The sequence below is a fragment of the Bufo bufo genome, chromosome 4 (assembly GCF_905171765.1).
Source record: "Bufo bufo chromosome 4, aBufBuf1.1, whole genome shotgun sequence".
NCBI classification, from domain to species: Eukaryota; Metazoa; Chordata; class Amphibia; order Anura; family Bufonidae; genus Bufo; species Bufo bufo.
This window is the reverse complement of record NC_053392.1, coordinates 554,107,298-554,121,968: the sequence shown is the minus strand read 5'-3', so window position 1 is coordinate 554,121,968 and position 14,671 is coordinate 554,107,298. Positions and strand designations below refer to the sequence as shown.

General features: G+C 44.8%; 1 protein-coding gene across 2 annotated transcripts in view; it reads right to left on the bottom strand.

The window, feature by feature from the left end:
• VPS54 (VPS54 subunit of GARP complex) overlaps positions 1-14,671 on the bottom strand; it is a 103,450-nt gene that overhangs the window by 25,046 nt on the left and 63,733 nt on the right. For both annotated transcript variants that reach the window (XM_040430122.1, XM_040430123.1), the window contains exons 12-17: positions 13,645-13,988; positions 9,411-9,540; positions 5,161-5,342; positions 1,855-1,967; positions 404-467; positions 220-325 (exon numbers count right to left, since the gene is read on the bottom strand). In XM_040430122.1, the coding sequence (XP_040286056.1) occupies positions 220-325; positions 404-467; positions 1,855-1,967; positions 5,161-5,342; positions 9,411-9,540; positions 13,645-13,988 (939 nt within the window). The remainder of the gene's footprint in view (positions 1-219; positions 326-403; positions 468-1,854; positions 1,968-5,160; positions 5,343-9,410; positions 9,541-13,644; positions 13,989-14,671) is intronic.

The window sequence follows — 14,671 nt, the reverse complement described above, 5'->3', positions numbered from 1 at the left end:
CTAACCACTGATTGTAATTGATTTGTATTGATTGGGGGGTGTATATGCACTGTTATGTAGCTTGAGAAAGGCCTCATTGAGCAGGCCGAAACGTCGCTTGAATAAAGTTTGGGGTCCTCACCCGTTCACCTTATACTGGAAGTGCTGCCTCATCATTCGTTTGATATATTATATATATATATATAAATAATACACACACAAATGGTATGAGATAACTACCTTCAATAGCTCAGACAGACGAGTGAGCATGTCTGTGGTTATGGAAGGGATGTCGTCCACACAACTGCAATATTCCAGAATTATTCGGATTAAAATCAGCACAGTGCTGTAAAAAAACAAGAGTTTATGAAGATATGTAAAATATCAAAAAATCTCATAAAGATGAATGGAATAAGCAGCTTACCCAACTACAGCATACTTCTGGCCGTCAACTGTGAGGAAGTCAGAGGGTTTCCGCTCTTCTACACCTGAAAATGAAATAAGAGAATTTTAAACAAATGATGCAAATTTTCCTCCCCTAAAAAATAAGCATCCAGCATCGTGGCGGCTCAAAGACCTATATGGACTCTATGAAGGCCAAGTGGACTCCTATATTGGAATATCCCGATGTCTCTCCTATCATCTTATGTGTTTCATACCCTCCTGACACACAAGTTGCTCATCAATATCTAAGGTTCACTGTTTCCAAGCCTCAGTTTTCCCTTCTCTCTGCAGGATTAGATATCCACCCGGCAGATACTATCAGTCCAAGAAGGACTGAGCTGCCTGGCCGCCTCCAACAGGGCGAACTTGCAGTCAAAAAAGCAAAGTTTGGAGTTTTTTTTTTTACTGGAGACTATACCGACAGAGGAAGCAGCAGGAGTAAGGGTGCACAGAGTGACTTGAGCTCGGCCTCGTTGCACTTAAGTGGTCATTTGCATATGGATTAAAAGTACTTTTTCTCCAGGAAGATGCTACACATCTCTAAGTAAAAGGCATCAATACATTCAGATGAGCTAGTCCTACAAGGCACTGCACCTGGTTTATCAGTGAATTTTCTGGGGACAGACTCCCTTTAAAGGGGTTGTCTCACGTCAGCAAATGGCATTTATCATGCAGAGAGCGTTAATACAAAGCACTTCCTAATGTATTGTGATTGCCCATATTGCTGGCTTGATTCATTTTTCCATCACATTATACACTAGTTGTTTCCATGGTTACGACCACCCTGCAATCCTGCCGCGGTGGGCGTACTTGCACGCAATAGAAAAAAAAAAATCACTAACCTATGTGCACGCCCACGGTTCTGGCCTCCAGAGAGGCCGAGGCTTTTTTCCTACAGTGTGCAAGCACGACCACCACTGAAGGATTGTGGGGTGGTCGTAACCATGGAAACAAGCAGTGTACAATGTGATGTAAACATGTATCAAGCCAGCAAAGGAGGCAATATGGACAATCACAATACATTAGTAAGAGCCTTGTATTAACTTTCTCTACATGATAAATGCCATTTGCTGAAGTGAGACCACCCCTTTAACAGAACTTTGATAAAAAAAAACTAATATAAGATTAATTTGCACTGAAATTTGGAACTATTCAGACAAAAAATAAAATAAAAATATGGCATTCAAGGATAAAAGTTCACTTAAAGCAAAAGCACAACCTACACATTTTCCAGAGATTTAGAAACTCTGGTTTAATGCAACATGGTGTCTGATGATAGTCTATAGATATGGGAAATAAGCCCAAAGAGCTAATTACAAATCTCCTCTAAATACCGGTAATCTACGCCCTGCCGCAGCTGCTCCTAAACAAATATTAACAGCTCGGACGCTAATTGTATGACACACGCTGAATTATTGAATACCAACTCACATCCAGACTTCCTCTCAGGTAAAATGATTTTGCCATCTGTTATGGAATCAACCAAGTCCTGAAATTCAGCTGGGACATCGGCTTGCTTCCAGCGCTCATTATCTAGCAGAAGGCTGCAGAGAAGAAAATGGATTTCAGGAGGTGTTATCCGGTGGACTACTCACCAATCCAACTGTGTGCGCTCCATCAGCAATACAATGTCATTTCCCTCTGATACAACAGTGTGACGTAAAATAACCAAATGGCTTCCACATACAGCATCTAATATGGCAATGTACAGCCCTAAGTTTGGCATATACACTGGGAGCAGCTCTGGGCACATAGGCCAAATGTAAGAATAGACCTCCACTCAACCGGCGGGGGCCAAGAGAGTGTGTCCTTTTGGTTGGTGTCGACATACATTTACTTTTGCCACCGCAAAGGTAAATGTATACCACGTGGTATACTTTTGTATAAGGCATAAGTTAGGAAATCTTCACTTAAAGGGTTTCTGTCACCAGAATTAACCCTCTTAAACTGTCTGACATTAGCAATGTGCTAATGTCAGCAGAATCCAACTCTGTTATTTTTAGGTTTACTGATGCCCCCCTTACGGCACAATTCTTACTTTTGTAATATGCTAATTAGCCTCTAGGAGCAGGGGGGGGGGGGCGTTGCTCCTAGAGGCTCCGTTCTCCCACCTCATTCCACGCCCTGCCGTCCTTGATTGACAGGCCAGTGTTTGTCTTCTTCTGCCGGCCCTTTGTGCTGGGTAAGTCTTGCGCCTGCGCAGTGCTGTTTAACCAGCACACAGGGCCGCCAGAAGAAGACAAACACTGGCCTGTCAATCAAGGACGGCAGGGCGTGGAATGAGGTGGGAGAACGGAGCCTCTAGGAGCATGAGCAACGCCGAACCCCCCCCCCCCCCCCCCCCCCCCTAGAGCAGGGAAGGCCAACCTGCAGCTCTCCAGCTGTTGTAAAACTACAATTCCCACCATGCCCTGCTGTAGGCTAATAGCGCTTTCCCTACAGTGCGATTGCACCTCTCCTGTTGCGCACGTCCTTCTACCTTCCTCCATCCGCACCAGTTTGAAAAAGGCCGTATGTGGCCGAAACGCCACACTTGATCTGTACAGCTGCGTTCCTTAATAAAACTCAACAAGTTTAACACTTCATTGGTGGAGTTTTTGCTTTCACAGCTAATAGTTGTAGGCTGTGTGGGCATGCTGGGAGTTGTAGTTTTGCAACAGCTGGAGAGCCGCAGGTTGGACATCCCTGTCCTAGAGGATAATTTGCATATTACAAAAGTAAGAATTGTGCCGTAAGGGGGGCATCAATAAACATAAAAATAGCAGAGTTATATTCTGCTGACATTAGCACATCGCTGTCAGACAGACAGTTTAAGAGGGTTAATTCTGGTGACAGAAACCCTTTAAGTGTACCGCCAAGAAAAGATCAAATGCAGTGTGCGCACAGTCTAAAACTTACACTCACTGACAAAAAAAAATAATAAAAAATAACGCACCCAGATATTAATCTCTGATTGCTGCAAAACTCGGCATGCAGTTATGTCTCAGGCAGAGATGTAAATGATTACAGTCTTGGCACTAGAGGGCCCAGTTGACAGACTTTGGACGCAGAATGGTTATCAATGAAATGCACGCCATCTTGGCCATTCTGACCTGGTTGTTAGAAGGTTATGTGAGGGCATGCACACATGGCAAACAGGCTCCAGATGGGCAGGACAGACCACCAGTCGTGAGGATTCGCCGCCAAGCATGAACATCTCCCACAGTTTCTTCGTCCACTATCCATATACAATCAGCACCTTCATTATACACCCATCTATGTCTGGACCATTTCCAGGCACTTAGCGGAAGGAAATTTTGTGTTACAGCGTCCATTGACAGCACACCACCGGTGCCTTCATTTGCAGTGGTGTCGTGAACGAGAAACCTGGACTGCTACGGACTGGAACTGTATCATCTTTAGTGAAGAATCCAGGTTCTTCTGGGTCTAAATAAGGAGGCCTGGTGGTGAGCACTGCAATCCTGCCTTTGCTGTAGCATGACGCACTGCCCCAACTGCTGGTGTGATGATCTGGGGAGCCATCACATATGACAGTCGTCACCTCTAGTAGTGATACTGGGGACAGTAACAGCTCAGTGATATGTGCAGGACGTCCTGCAGCCATATGTGCTCCTCTTATAGCAGAGTTTCTAACTGGCATCTTTCAGCAGGATAATGCTCGGCCACACACAGCAATGGTTTCCCAGGAATGTCTCCACCAGATTACAACACTTCCTTGGCTGCCCGGTCACCAGATTTATCTCCAATCGAGCATTTATGGGACCAGCTGGGACGCCAGCTTCAGCAACCAACGAGGATCTACAGGTCCAGCTGTAACATCTGTGGACAAATGTGCCGCAGGACACCATACAGAACCTGTATGCCTCCATGTTTAACCGTATCTCATCTTACATCCAGGCTAGAGGTGGTCCTACAGGGTCCTAGAGCCTCCTTATATTTTACAGTTTTTCTGAATAAACTGCTCTTTTCCATCTAATATTATAATTGCTTACATATCTCATCATTACATTCACACAAAGTTTCATTCAATCCTTCTTGATGCGTTATGTTTTTTTTGTCAACGAGTGTATGCTGAAATTTATGGTTCCCAGAGGTGAACACTGAGTATAAGGGACGGGTGCAATTATCATTCTATTTTCTAAATACATTAATCTGCCAATATTGAAGACTATGTTCACATATGTGGTGCTGACCAATATGTGGAGGATTGGGCACTGTGTTATGGCTTCTGTTATAAGTTGTCTGTGGACTTCAAAAGGTCAGGGAGCACCTTAAAGAGGACCCCTTACCCCTCCTGACAGGTCTGTTTTAGTAACTACTTGCATTGCCCATGTAATAACAATTCTGGAGCATCTTTTCTTATGACTCTATGATTGCCATTTCTTTATTATTCCTGGTAGAGCTTATGAATTAATTACTAGCAGTTTTCAATGAAGGTCCAGATGGGTGTTACCAGTTGGGCATGTGGCCCTGCACAGTCAGACACTGGCAGCAATGACTGGATAGTGTCAGGCTGTGCAGGGACACTCCCCTGACTGGTAACACCCATGTGGATATTCACTGCAAACTGCTAGTAACTGATTCATAACTTCTAGCAGGAATAATACAGGAATGGCACATCATAGAGTCATGTGAACACATGCTCCAGAATTGTTATTACATGAGGAATGCAAGTAATTACTAAAGTAGATACATCAGGAGAGGTGACATCAGCATCCCACAGATGTTATCCTGTACCTGAGCTTAGTTTTCCTTTCATCATGGAAGCGGTTTACAAACTTATTGGCCTGGCTCTGGAGAGCCCCTCGGAGAGACATGCTTTTTCTACCACAGATTTTCTCAGTATCCTGGACAAACACCTCAACTGATCGGGACAAGGACACAAACTCTGAAGAGTTTAGTTTCTCCAGAAAGTTGTCCTAGAAAAAAGGAAGAAGAAACACAATATAAATTATAAAAAATAAAAAAAATAGATGGTTTACCTACGCTGCTGCCGAAAAGAAATGTTCTCATTCTGAAATCACATTCATCTACAGAGCAGTTGGCCTGACACATGGTAACCTAAAGACATTACATCCCAACGCTAAGAACCCTTATCTGTTTTGTTTAACATCAGAAGTCACAGATCTTGCCCAAAAAATTATAATAATTCAGAGATATGAATGAGCCCCCCCATAGCAGCAGCTGCAGGCAGACATCATTACCTCTTGCGCTGTATCAGAAAACAACAGTCAATTTAAAAGATACCGTATTTTTCACTTTATAAGGCTACTTTCACACTCACGTTTTGGCTTTCCGCTTGTGAGCTTCGTTCAGGGTTCTCACAAGCGGTCCAAAACGAACCAGTTTTGCCCTAATACGTTCTGAATGGATAAGGATCCGCTCAGAATGCATCAGTTTGCCTCCGTTCCGTCTCCATTCCGCTTTGGAGGTGAACACCAAAACTCTGCCTGCAGCGTTTTGCTGTCCGCTTGACGAAACTGAGCCAAACGGATCCGTCCTGGGACACAATGTAAGTCAATGGGGATGGATCAGTTTTCTCTGACACAATATGGCACAATAGAAAACGGATCCGTCTCCCATAGACTTTCAATGGAGTTCATGACGGATCCGTCTTGGCTATGTTACAGATAATACAAATGGATCCGTTCATGACAGATGCATGCGGTTGTATTATTGTAACAGATCCGTTTCTGCAGATAAATGACGGATCCGCCCAAAACGCGAGTGTGAAAGTAGCCTAAAAGTAGGGGTAAATGGCTGTGCGTCTTATAAAGCAAATACTAGTGAGCGCTTCCCATTATGGAAGAGCTCACTAGTATGCATTAGGTGCTGGGAGCGGGGAAGAAGCACTGCAAGCGCTTCCGGCACTCACCCTCTCTGGTCTTCCTGCTAGGGCCCGAACCTCCACTGTCCTGACCCCGTACAGCGACAGGACGTAGCGCGCACACTATGACCTGACACTGCACGCAGTCAGGTGACAGTGTAGCGCGGGCCGGAGAAGACAGGGTAGTGTGACGCCGGTCCCGTAGTGGAGCTGCGGCGCAGGAGAGGTAAGGAAGTTTTTTAGTTTAGTCTGATGGGGGTCTGAAAGAAAAGGGCTGATCTGAGGTCTGATGGGGGTCTAAAAAAAAAGGGATGTTCTGAGGTCTGTTGGGGGTCTGACATGAAGGGCTGATATAGGGGTCTGATGTGAAGTCCTGATATTTATGGGGGTCTGATCTGATATAAAGTCTGATGAAAAATATTTTTTTCTTATTTTCCTCCTCTAAAATCTGTGCGTCTTATAAAACAAAAAATACTGTATATCATAAAATGTATTAGCACAAAATTTTGGACCTATTTGCTTAAAAATATGTTAAATCTGCCCCAGGGATAGAGCAATTTCTGGTACTGCTGTGCTTACATCCTACACACTGACATGGAAAGCTGCTGGAGAATGCAATAATGGTTTAAAGTGACTGACAAATCACAAGTGAGTCAGACACTGGTTACACCGCGGGTTGTTCCTGAGCAGTGCCCACAAGTCGCACAGCAGCAGCTCTGACTGCTCCACGTGAGCTTAGATGGGCAAACGCCTTCCTCAGTACCACTTTTACTTTAACTCCTTCATACACAGAATGAAATGGACTAATGTACTGTAATATTGCCACCATTCAAAGCAAAGGCTCTCTAGACTTATTAATTAGAAATGTCAACCATACACATAAGGGCTCATGCACACATCCTTGTCCATTTATGCCTATGCAAATAACGGAGACACAAAATCCGGACTGCATGCAGGTGGCCAGCCAACTCTTACCACCCCATGCCCACTTTTTACAGAAGTGGTGAACGTGTCAGAAACCTTAATATATGTTCCCCTTTGTCTTTACTTTAAATGTGTCCTTCATTTATGATCCATTCCTGGATTTGGCTTAAAAAAAACGCATCAAAAAACCTGAGGATGGAAACCTCGCCTGACACCGATGACAGATGAAGCGATTAACATTGATTATTTTCTAAGAATGGCATCTCTAGAGGCATGGGATATATCAGGCAGCAAGTGAACAGTCAGTTCTTGAAGTTCATGTGTTGGAAGCAGGAAAAATAGGCACGCACTTGAATGTGGACAAGTCTGACAGACAAATTGCAATGGCTAGATGACTGGGTCAGAGCATCTCCAAAATGACAGGTCTTGAGTGGTGTTCCTGGTAAGTAGTGGTTAACACCTACCAAAAGTGGTCCATGGAAGGAAAACCAGTGAACAGAAGACAGGGTTATGGGTTCCCAAGGATCACTGATACATGTAGGGAACGAAGGATAGTCTGCCCGGTGTGATCCTACAAAAGAGCTACTGTAGCACAAACTACTCAAAAAGTTACTGCTAGTAATGATAGAAGGGTGTTGAAAGACCCAGTCCATCATTGTTTGCCGTCTATGGAATTTTGTAGCTACAGACCGGTCAGGGATCCCATGGTCATCTACGTCAATCATGTGAGTACCAGAACTGGACCATGAGGCAATGGAAGAAGGAATCATGTGAATGGTCGGTGTGTGCATCAATTACCTGGAAAATAGATGCCACCAGGATGGACTATGAGAAGAGTGGATGTTACTTTGCCTAAACACAATGGCAGTGTCCTCTTTCAGCTAGACAATGCTTCCCGTAACACTGCAAAAATTGCCCAGGAATGGTTTGAAAAAACCTGAGTTCAAGGTGTTGACTTTGCCTCTAAGTTCTCTAGATTCCAATTTAATGGAGCTTCTTAGAGATGTGCAGGAAACAGACTGATTCCTAGAGGTCCCACCTAACTACTTAGGGCTCTTTCACATTTGCGTTCTTGTCTTCTGGCATAGAGTTCCGTCGTCGGGGCTCTATGCCGGAAGAATCCTGATCAGGATTATCCTAATGCATTCTGAATGGAGAGAAATCCGTTCAGGATGCATCAGGATGTCTTCAGTTCCGGAACGGAACGTTTTTTGGCCGGAGAAAATACCGCAGCATGCTGCGCTTTTTGCTCCGGCCAAAAATCCGGAACACTTGCCGCAAGGCCGGATCCGGAATTAATGCCCATTGAAAGGCATTGATCCGGATCCGGCCTTAAGCTAAACGTCGTTTCGGCGCATTGCCGGAGCCGACATTTAGCTTTTTCAGAGTGGTTACCATGGCTGCCGGGACGCTAAAGTCCTGGCAGCCATGGTAAAGTGTAGCGGGGAGCGGGGGAGCAGTATACTTACCGTCCGTGCGGCTCCCCGGGCGCTCCAGAGTGACGTCAGGGCGCCCCAAGCGCATGGATCATGTGATCACATGGATCACGTCATCCATGCGCATGGGGCGCTCTGACGTCGTTCTGGAGCGCCCCGGGAGCCGCACGGACTGTAAGTATACCGCTCCCCGCTCCTACTATGGCAACCAGGACTTTAATAGCGTCCTGGGTGCCATAGTAACACTGAACGCATTTGGAAGACGGTTCCGTCTTCAAATGCTTTCAGTACACTTGCGTTTTTCCGGATCCGGCGTGTAATTCCGGCAAGTGGAGTACACGCCGGATCCGGACAACGCAAGTGTGAAAGAGGCCTTAGAGGTCTTAGAGGATCTAAAGCTCATGTCTTGGTGGCAGGTACTATAGGACACCTTTGAGAGGTCTTGTGGAGTCTATGTCTCGATGGGTATTTCATAGCTTCGGTTGTGTTGATGTCTAAAACATTCAATCCTCATTTCCACTGGCATCTGCTTCATACACATCACATGTCAAAAAAGATCCACCATCACTGATCTTATGTGTATGTGAAATTTCAAAGTCCGAATACAGTTTATCCTCAGGGCTCGCTTACACATATGCAGTTATGGGCCATCAGAAACTCTCTGAGAAATAATGAGATTGGATTTTTAGCAGACTGGATTGCAGCCATAGAAACAAGTCTGTACGCTGTAATTTAGATACATCTATGCCGTTATCTTAATACAAGGTCATTCACATACCAACTGGAAATATGTCATGTACCTTGGCTCTTGAAAGCAGGAACTTGACGCAGCGGTCGTGACACATGTCAGAGGCGTTGTAGAGAAGCTCCTGAATATTGTTTGCAATTTTACCAAGTTCCAGGTCTGTTAATTTTATATCCTCGGTCATTCTTTAAAAAAAAATAAAAAATAGACAAGGATTAATTCAGTTCTCGGCCTTTACAGCCGAGGAGAGGTAAAAGTCACAATATTACACAATGGCATCAACGCAACCATCTTTAATAATAAATGAGCACGATACTGTGCAGAAAACAGCAGGGGGATAGACATTTAGTGCAGTTAGAAATGACCCCATTAATGATTTACTCATTCTGAATCGATGCGCCGTGTACAATGTAAGGGTCATTCTGGAAAACAGATGCCTGCTGTGTAAGGTTTTTGGTATGAAACGGAGGAGCGATGGTTTACAAGAAGACACAGCGGTAAATGAGGAGGACTGCTACAGCCGGATCCACCCAGAGCAGGAATAGCGCAGATCTGCACACTGACCTAAGGAGTGGTGGCTAGGCTGAATATACACTCGCTGACAACAACGAGGAGCTGTAGGAACTGAATGTGTGTGAATGTAATGAAGATATATGGAAGTGATTACAATATTAGAGCATTTAATCGGGAAAACTGTACAATTGTGAGGCTCTAGGACCCCTCTAGATGAGATATGGTTGGCATGGAGGTTCTGAATGTTATTCTGCAGCACATTTGCCCAGAGATGTTATAGCTGGGCCTGTAGATCCTGCACACTTGTATGTTGCTGAAGCTGGCGTCCCAGCTGGTCCTACAAATGCTGCTATAGATCTGGTGACCGGGCAGACAAGGAAGTGCTGTAATCTGGTGGAGACATTCCTGGGAAACCCTTGCTGTGTGTGGGTGAGCATTATCCTACGGAAAACCCCATTTGGAAGCCCTACCATGAGAGGAACACACATGGTCGGGGGATGCTGTTAGTGTCCCTCGTTTCACTACTAGGGGTGACCGACTGTCGTATGTGATGGCTCCCCAGATCTTCACACCAGTAGCTGGAGCAGTGTGTTGCTCCACAGCAAAGGCAGGACTGAAGCACTCACCACCAGGCCTCCATACTCAGACCTGACTATCATTGAATCCCGACCAGAAGCCGGATTTGTCACTAAAGACAATACGGTTGCAGTCTGTAGCAGTCCAGGTTTCTCGTTCATGACAACGCGGTAAATGAAGACGATGGTGGCTGGCTGTTTAATGGCAGAACACGTAATGGGCACTATGACAAATTTCCTCCTGCTAAGCACCTGGAAATAGTCCAGACAGAGACAACGGTGTGTAATGAAGGTGCCACCTGTATGTGGATGGTGGACAATGAAACTGTAGATGCTGCTCAAATGATCCTCTCTACTGTAGGCCTGTCTGGACCGTCCAGAGCCTGTTTGCTGTGTGTGTGTACCCCTACATAACCACTGCTCCCAACACCTCCTAACAGCTAGGTCAAAACGGGTTAGCATGCGGGGAATTTGTTGAAAAGACCACCCTGCTTCTCACAGTCTAATGATGCACCCCCACTCACCAAGATGTACACCACCCAAAAGTAGCCTCTGAGAGCTTTTTTTTTACATCCTCTTGTGGAAAAAGCACCAGAGGGTCATTTATCAAGCCCAGTGTTTTAGACGCTGGTCTTAAAACCCTGTGCTCTGGCGGTGAATCCAACAAAGTTATGAAGAGGTGCTGAAGAGTTATGAAGAGGTTCGGAGCACCCTCCAGCGGTCTAAATTTGAGCCAGCTTCCTTGCTGGCTTAAATTTAGACCACTTTCTATGCCTAAAACAGGCGTAAAAAAATGATAAATGAGACGGGCCTACCGTCCCATCCCTTTCTCCGCCCACACCACTCCCTGTTTTTTAGACCTGGCATGAGCGGGGAAAAGTCGCAGATTGCAGCGCAAATAACCTGCCACAGATATAGGCCAGAAAACTGACGTATATCTGATAGTGCCTAATCAGACCAGACCTGTAATTTTTTACATATCTGCCCGACACACAAATGCATGCCACATTTTGCAGCAATCCGTCATTTCTATCAGGTTGCATTGAGTGTATAATATACAGTACAACCATGTGGCTGTATTATAAAACTAACCAGTGCCATCAGAAAGTCACTCACATACCAGCAGGCTTTAATATTTTCTTTGTCTAATAACCACAAGAAATAGGAGCGATATTCTAGCATCGTCGTTAACATTGCAATGTTCAGTTTTGTTGCTCATGCAGGACCCAATTTCATGGAAATGATGTAATTCCACCTTCAGGCCTCAAGATGGCAGAATACTACATGAAAGTATTGGATTGACTGAAAATGCTTTCAAAATCGCTCCAGTCAAGTCATTTCTCTGAGATTTTTTTAATCACCACTTGATGGGATGTCGTTTGGAAATCTCTTGAAAAAAATGGTCATTAAAGTTTTGCCTACTCTGTCGAAAAAAAGCCTTGCTGTGCACGGTCTCTGCTTCTTACATATGGAGTCTGACGGAGCATGCCACGACTTATTTTCTGTTCGCTTTGTACTCTGTACGGTATTAGAAGCATATGAAGGCTCTCTGTGCCTTTATAGCAGACAAATCACAGCTCCATACAAACTGGAGCTGCAAAATAGCCATGTGCAAGAGCCAGAGAGGTTGGTCCAGCTCAGGCTACTTTCACACTAGCGTTCGGGGCTCCGCTTGCGAGCTCCGTTTGAAGGCTCTCACAAGTGGCCCCGAACGCATCCGTACTGCCCCAATGCATTCTGAGTGGATGCGGATCCGCTCAGAATGCATCAGTCTGGCAGCGTTCAGCCTCCGCTCAGCAAGCGGACACTTGCAGCGTTCGGGTGTCCGCCTGGCTGCGCGGAGGCAAACGGATCCGTCCAGACTTACAATGTAAGTCAATGGGGACGGATCCGTTTGAAGATGACACAATATGGCTCAATCTTCAAACGGATCTGTCCCCATTGACTTTCAATGTAAAGTCTGGACGGATCCGTCTGAACTACTTTCACACTTAGAATTTTTTCTATAAACTATAATGCAGACGGATCCGTTCTGAACGGATCCAAGCGTCTGCATTATAGGAGCGGATCCGTCTGTGCAGACAGCAGACAGCAGACGGATCCGCTCTGAACGCTAGTGTGAAAGTAGCCTCAGGGAGATTCTGCTGGAACTGCAGCTAACTATAGTGAATGTGGTCACGCTGACCCCCAGCAGATTTGGACTTCTGCCCAATGTCGTATCATGGCCACGTTAACTTGTGGGTTGCAATGTGACCACATTCACTATCATTAGTTGCAATGTAGTCCTAGCCTTATTGCTACACGCCAAAGGAGAATTTTAGATCTGTGCAGTTTATATCAAAAGCTAATGCTAGGGCTAGATCTAAACATTCTGTGGTGTGATCCTAGCCATCACACGACAAATCATTGTCCATAGGCTTGAGTGAGACTGCCCGCAAATCGCTATAAGGTATATTGGAAAGCTGAATAACTTTTCAATTTAACAACGAGTATGCTTTATTGGCAGAAAGCATAATAAACCTTTAAGGAAATCAAATTTAAAAAATGCAATGAGCTTTCAGCAAATACATGAGAGGTTCTACAGCACAATGCAATACACACTTATGTATTACGGTGAAGATGTTATATCTGCCACGTCAGCCTTAGTCCACTTTCACACTCGCGTTTTGGCTTTCCGTTTGCGAGATTAGTTCAGGGCTCCACAAGCGGTCCAAAACGGATCAGTTTGCATTCTAATGCATTCTGAATGGAAAAGAATGTATCAGTTCAGTCTCCATTCCGCTTTGGAGACAGACACCAAAACGCTGCTTGCAGCGTTTTGGTGTCCGTCTGACGAAACTGAGCCAAACTGATCCGTTCTGACACACAATGTAAGTCAATGGGGATGGATCCATTTTCACTGACACAATAGAAAACGGATCCGTCCTCCATTGACTTTCAATGGTGTTCAAGACGGATCCGTCTTGGCTATGTTAAAGATAATACAAACTGATCCGTTCTGAACGGATGCAGACGGTCGTATTATCTGAACGGATCCGGCCATGACGGATCTGCACAAAACGCAAATGTGAAAGTAGCCTTAGATGACGCCTTAGATGACCGGCAGCATACAAACACAGGTCAGCCATTTTGAACGACATGCTCATGATCATCAATTCTGGTTTCACAAGGCAAATTTCTACAAAGTCTAATTTTACTCACATTATTTCTACTCCCCCTGGGGTAACTGAAGGCAGTGTGTGATCTTTGCTGGAGGATGAGTCAGTAGTGCATTCAGGATCAGATACAGAATCGCTGACAGACGGGTCACTACCGCTGGGTGATGCATTCCTCTGAAAGTTAGTGTTGGTAGCAGCAGGAGGGTGCTCACCTTCGCTGAATGCATCACTTATAAACAAGCCTTCGTGAGTCAAGTAAGCCAGATCGTTCTCCACTTTGCTTTCTCTGGTCAGGCCTTTCTGAGCTGCCATTACCTCCAGTTCTCTGATCCGCTGGTTTTTATCCAAGACCATGAGCACAACACTGCGGATAACGTTTATTGTGGCCTACGTGGAAATAGAATGAAAAATAAAGTATAGTTAGGTCTGCATAATAGATTTCCAGAAACAGGAAAGCACAGAGTCTTGAGCTTTCCAATACAGTTAAAGAGTCACTGCACTTTAACACAATTTCATTTCATTTAATAGAGAATGGTGTAACTTGCAAATTTAAAAATCATTTCATTTAAAAGATAAACGTTATGGCCACTACGAATCTCACTTCCACCTAAGTTGCATTCTACTGCCTATTGTCAGGCAAGATCCATCTCTGGTAACAGAGATTCAGAAGATGGCAGAGAGGAAGTGGGGGCGTGTCAGAGCAAGCCGAGCTCCTGAGCCTGATAAACCAACTGCTTCTACACTGCCTTTCTGCAAGTGTGATTTCCCACTCCTTATCTGTTCTGTGAGCTCCAGAGCTGAAAAAAACAGTCGGAAGTAAGGTAAATGACGTCACAACAAGTACAGTGCTGGCAGATTTTACAGAGGGATACACCTCCTGCTTCTGAGTGAACTGCATCTAGCTGTGCAGCTGAAACACAGATTAATATAACAAAAAAAAACATTATGGAAGCCCAATAAAGAACTGCCCCTTCACAGTTATAATTGTACAAAGAAGCACAGATATTATGCAAACTTTTTTTGGAAAAATCCGGTACGCTTTAAACCCAAAGCATATCGAAAGGACACTC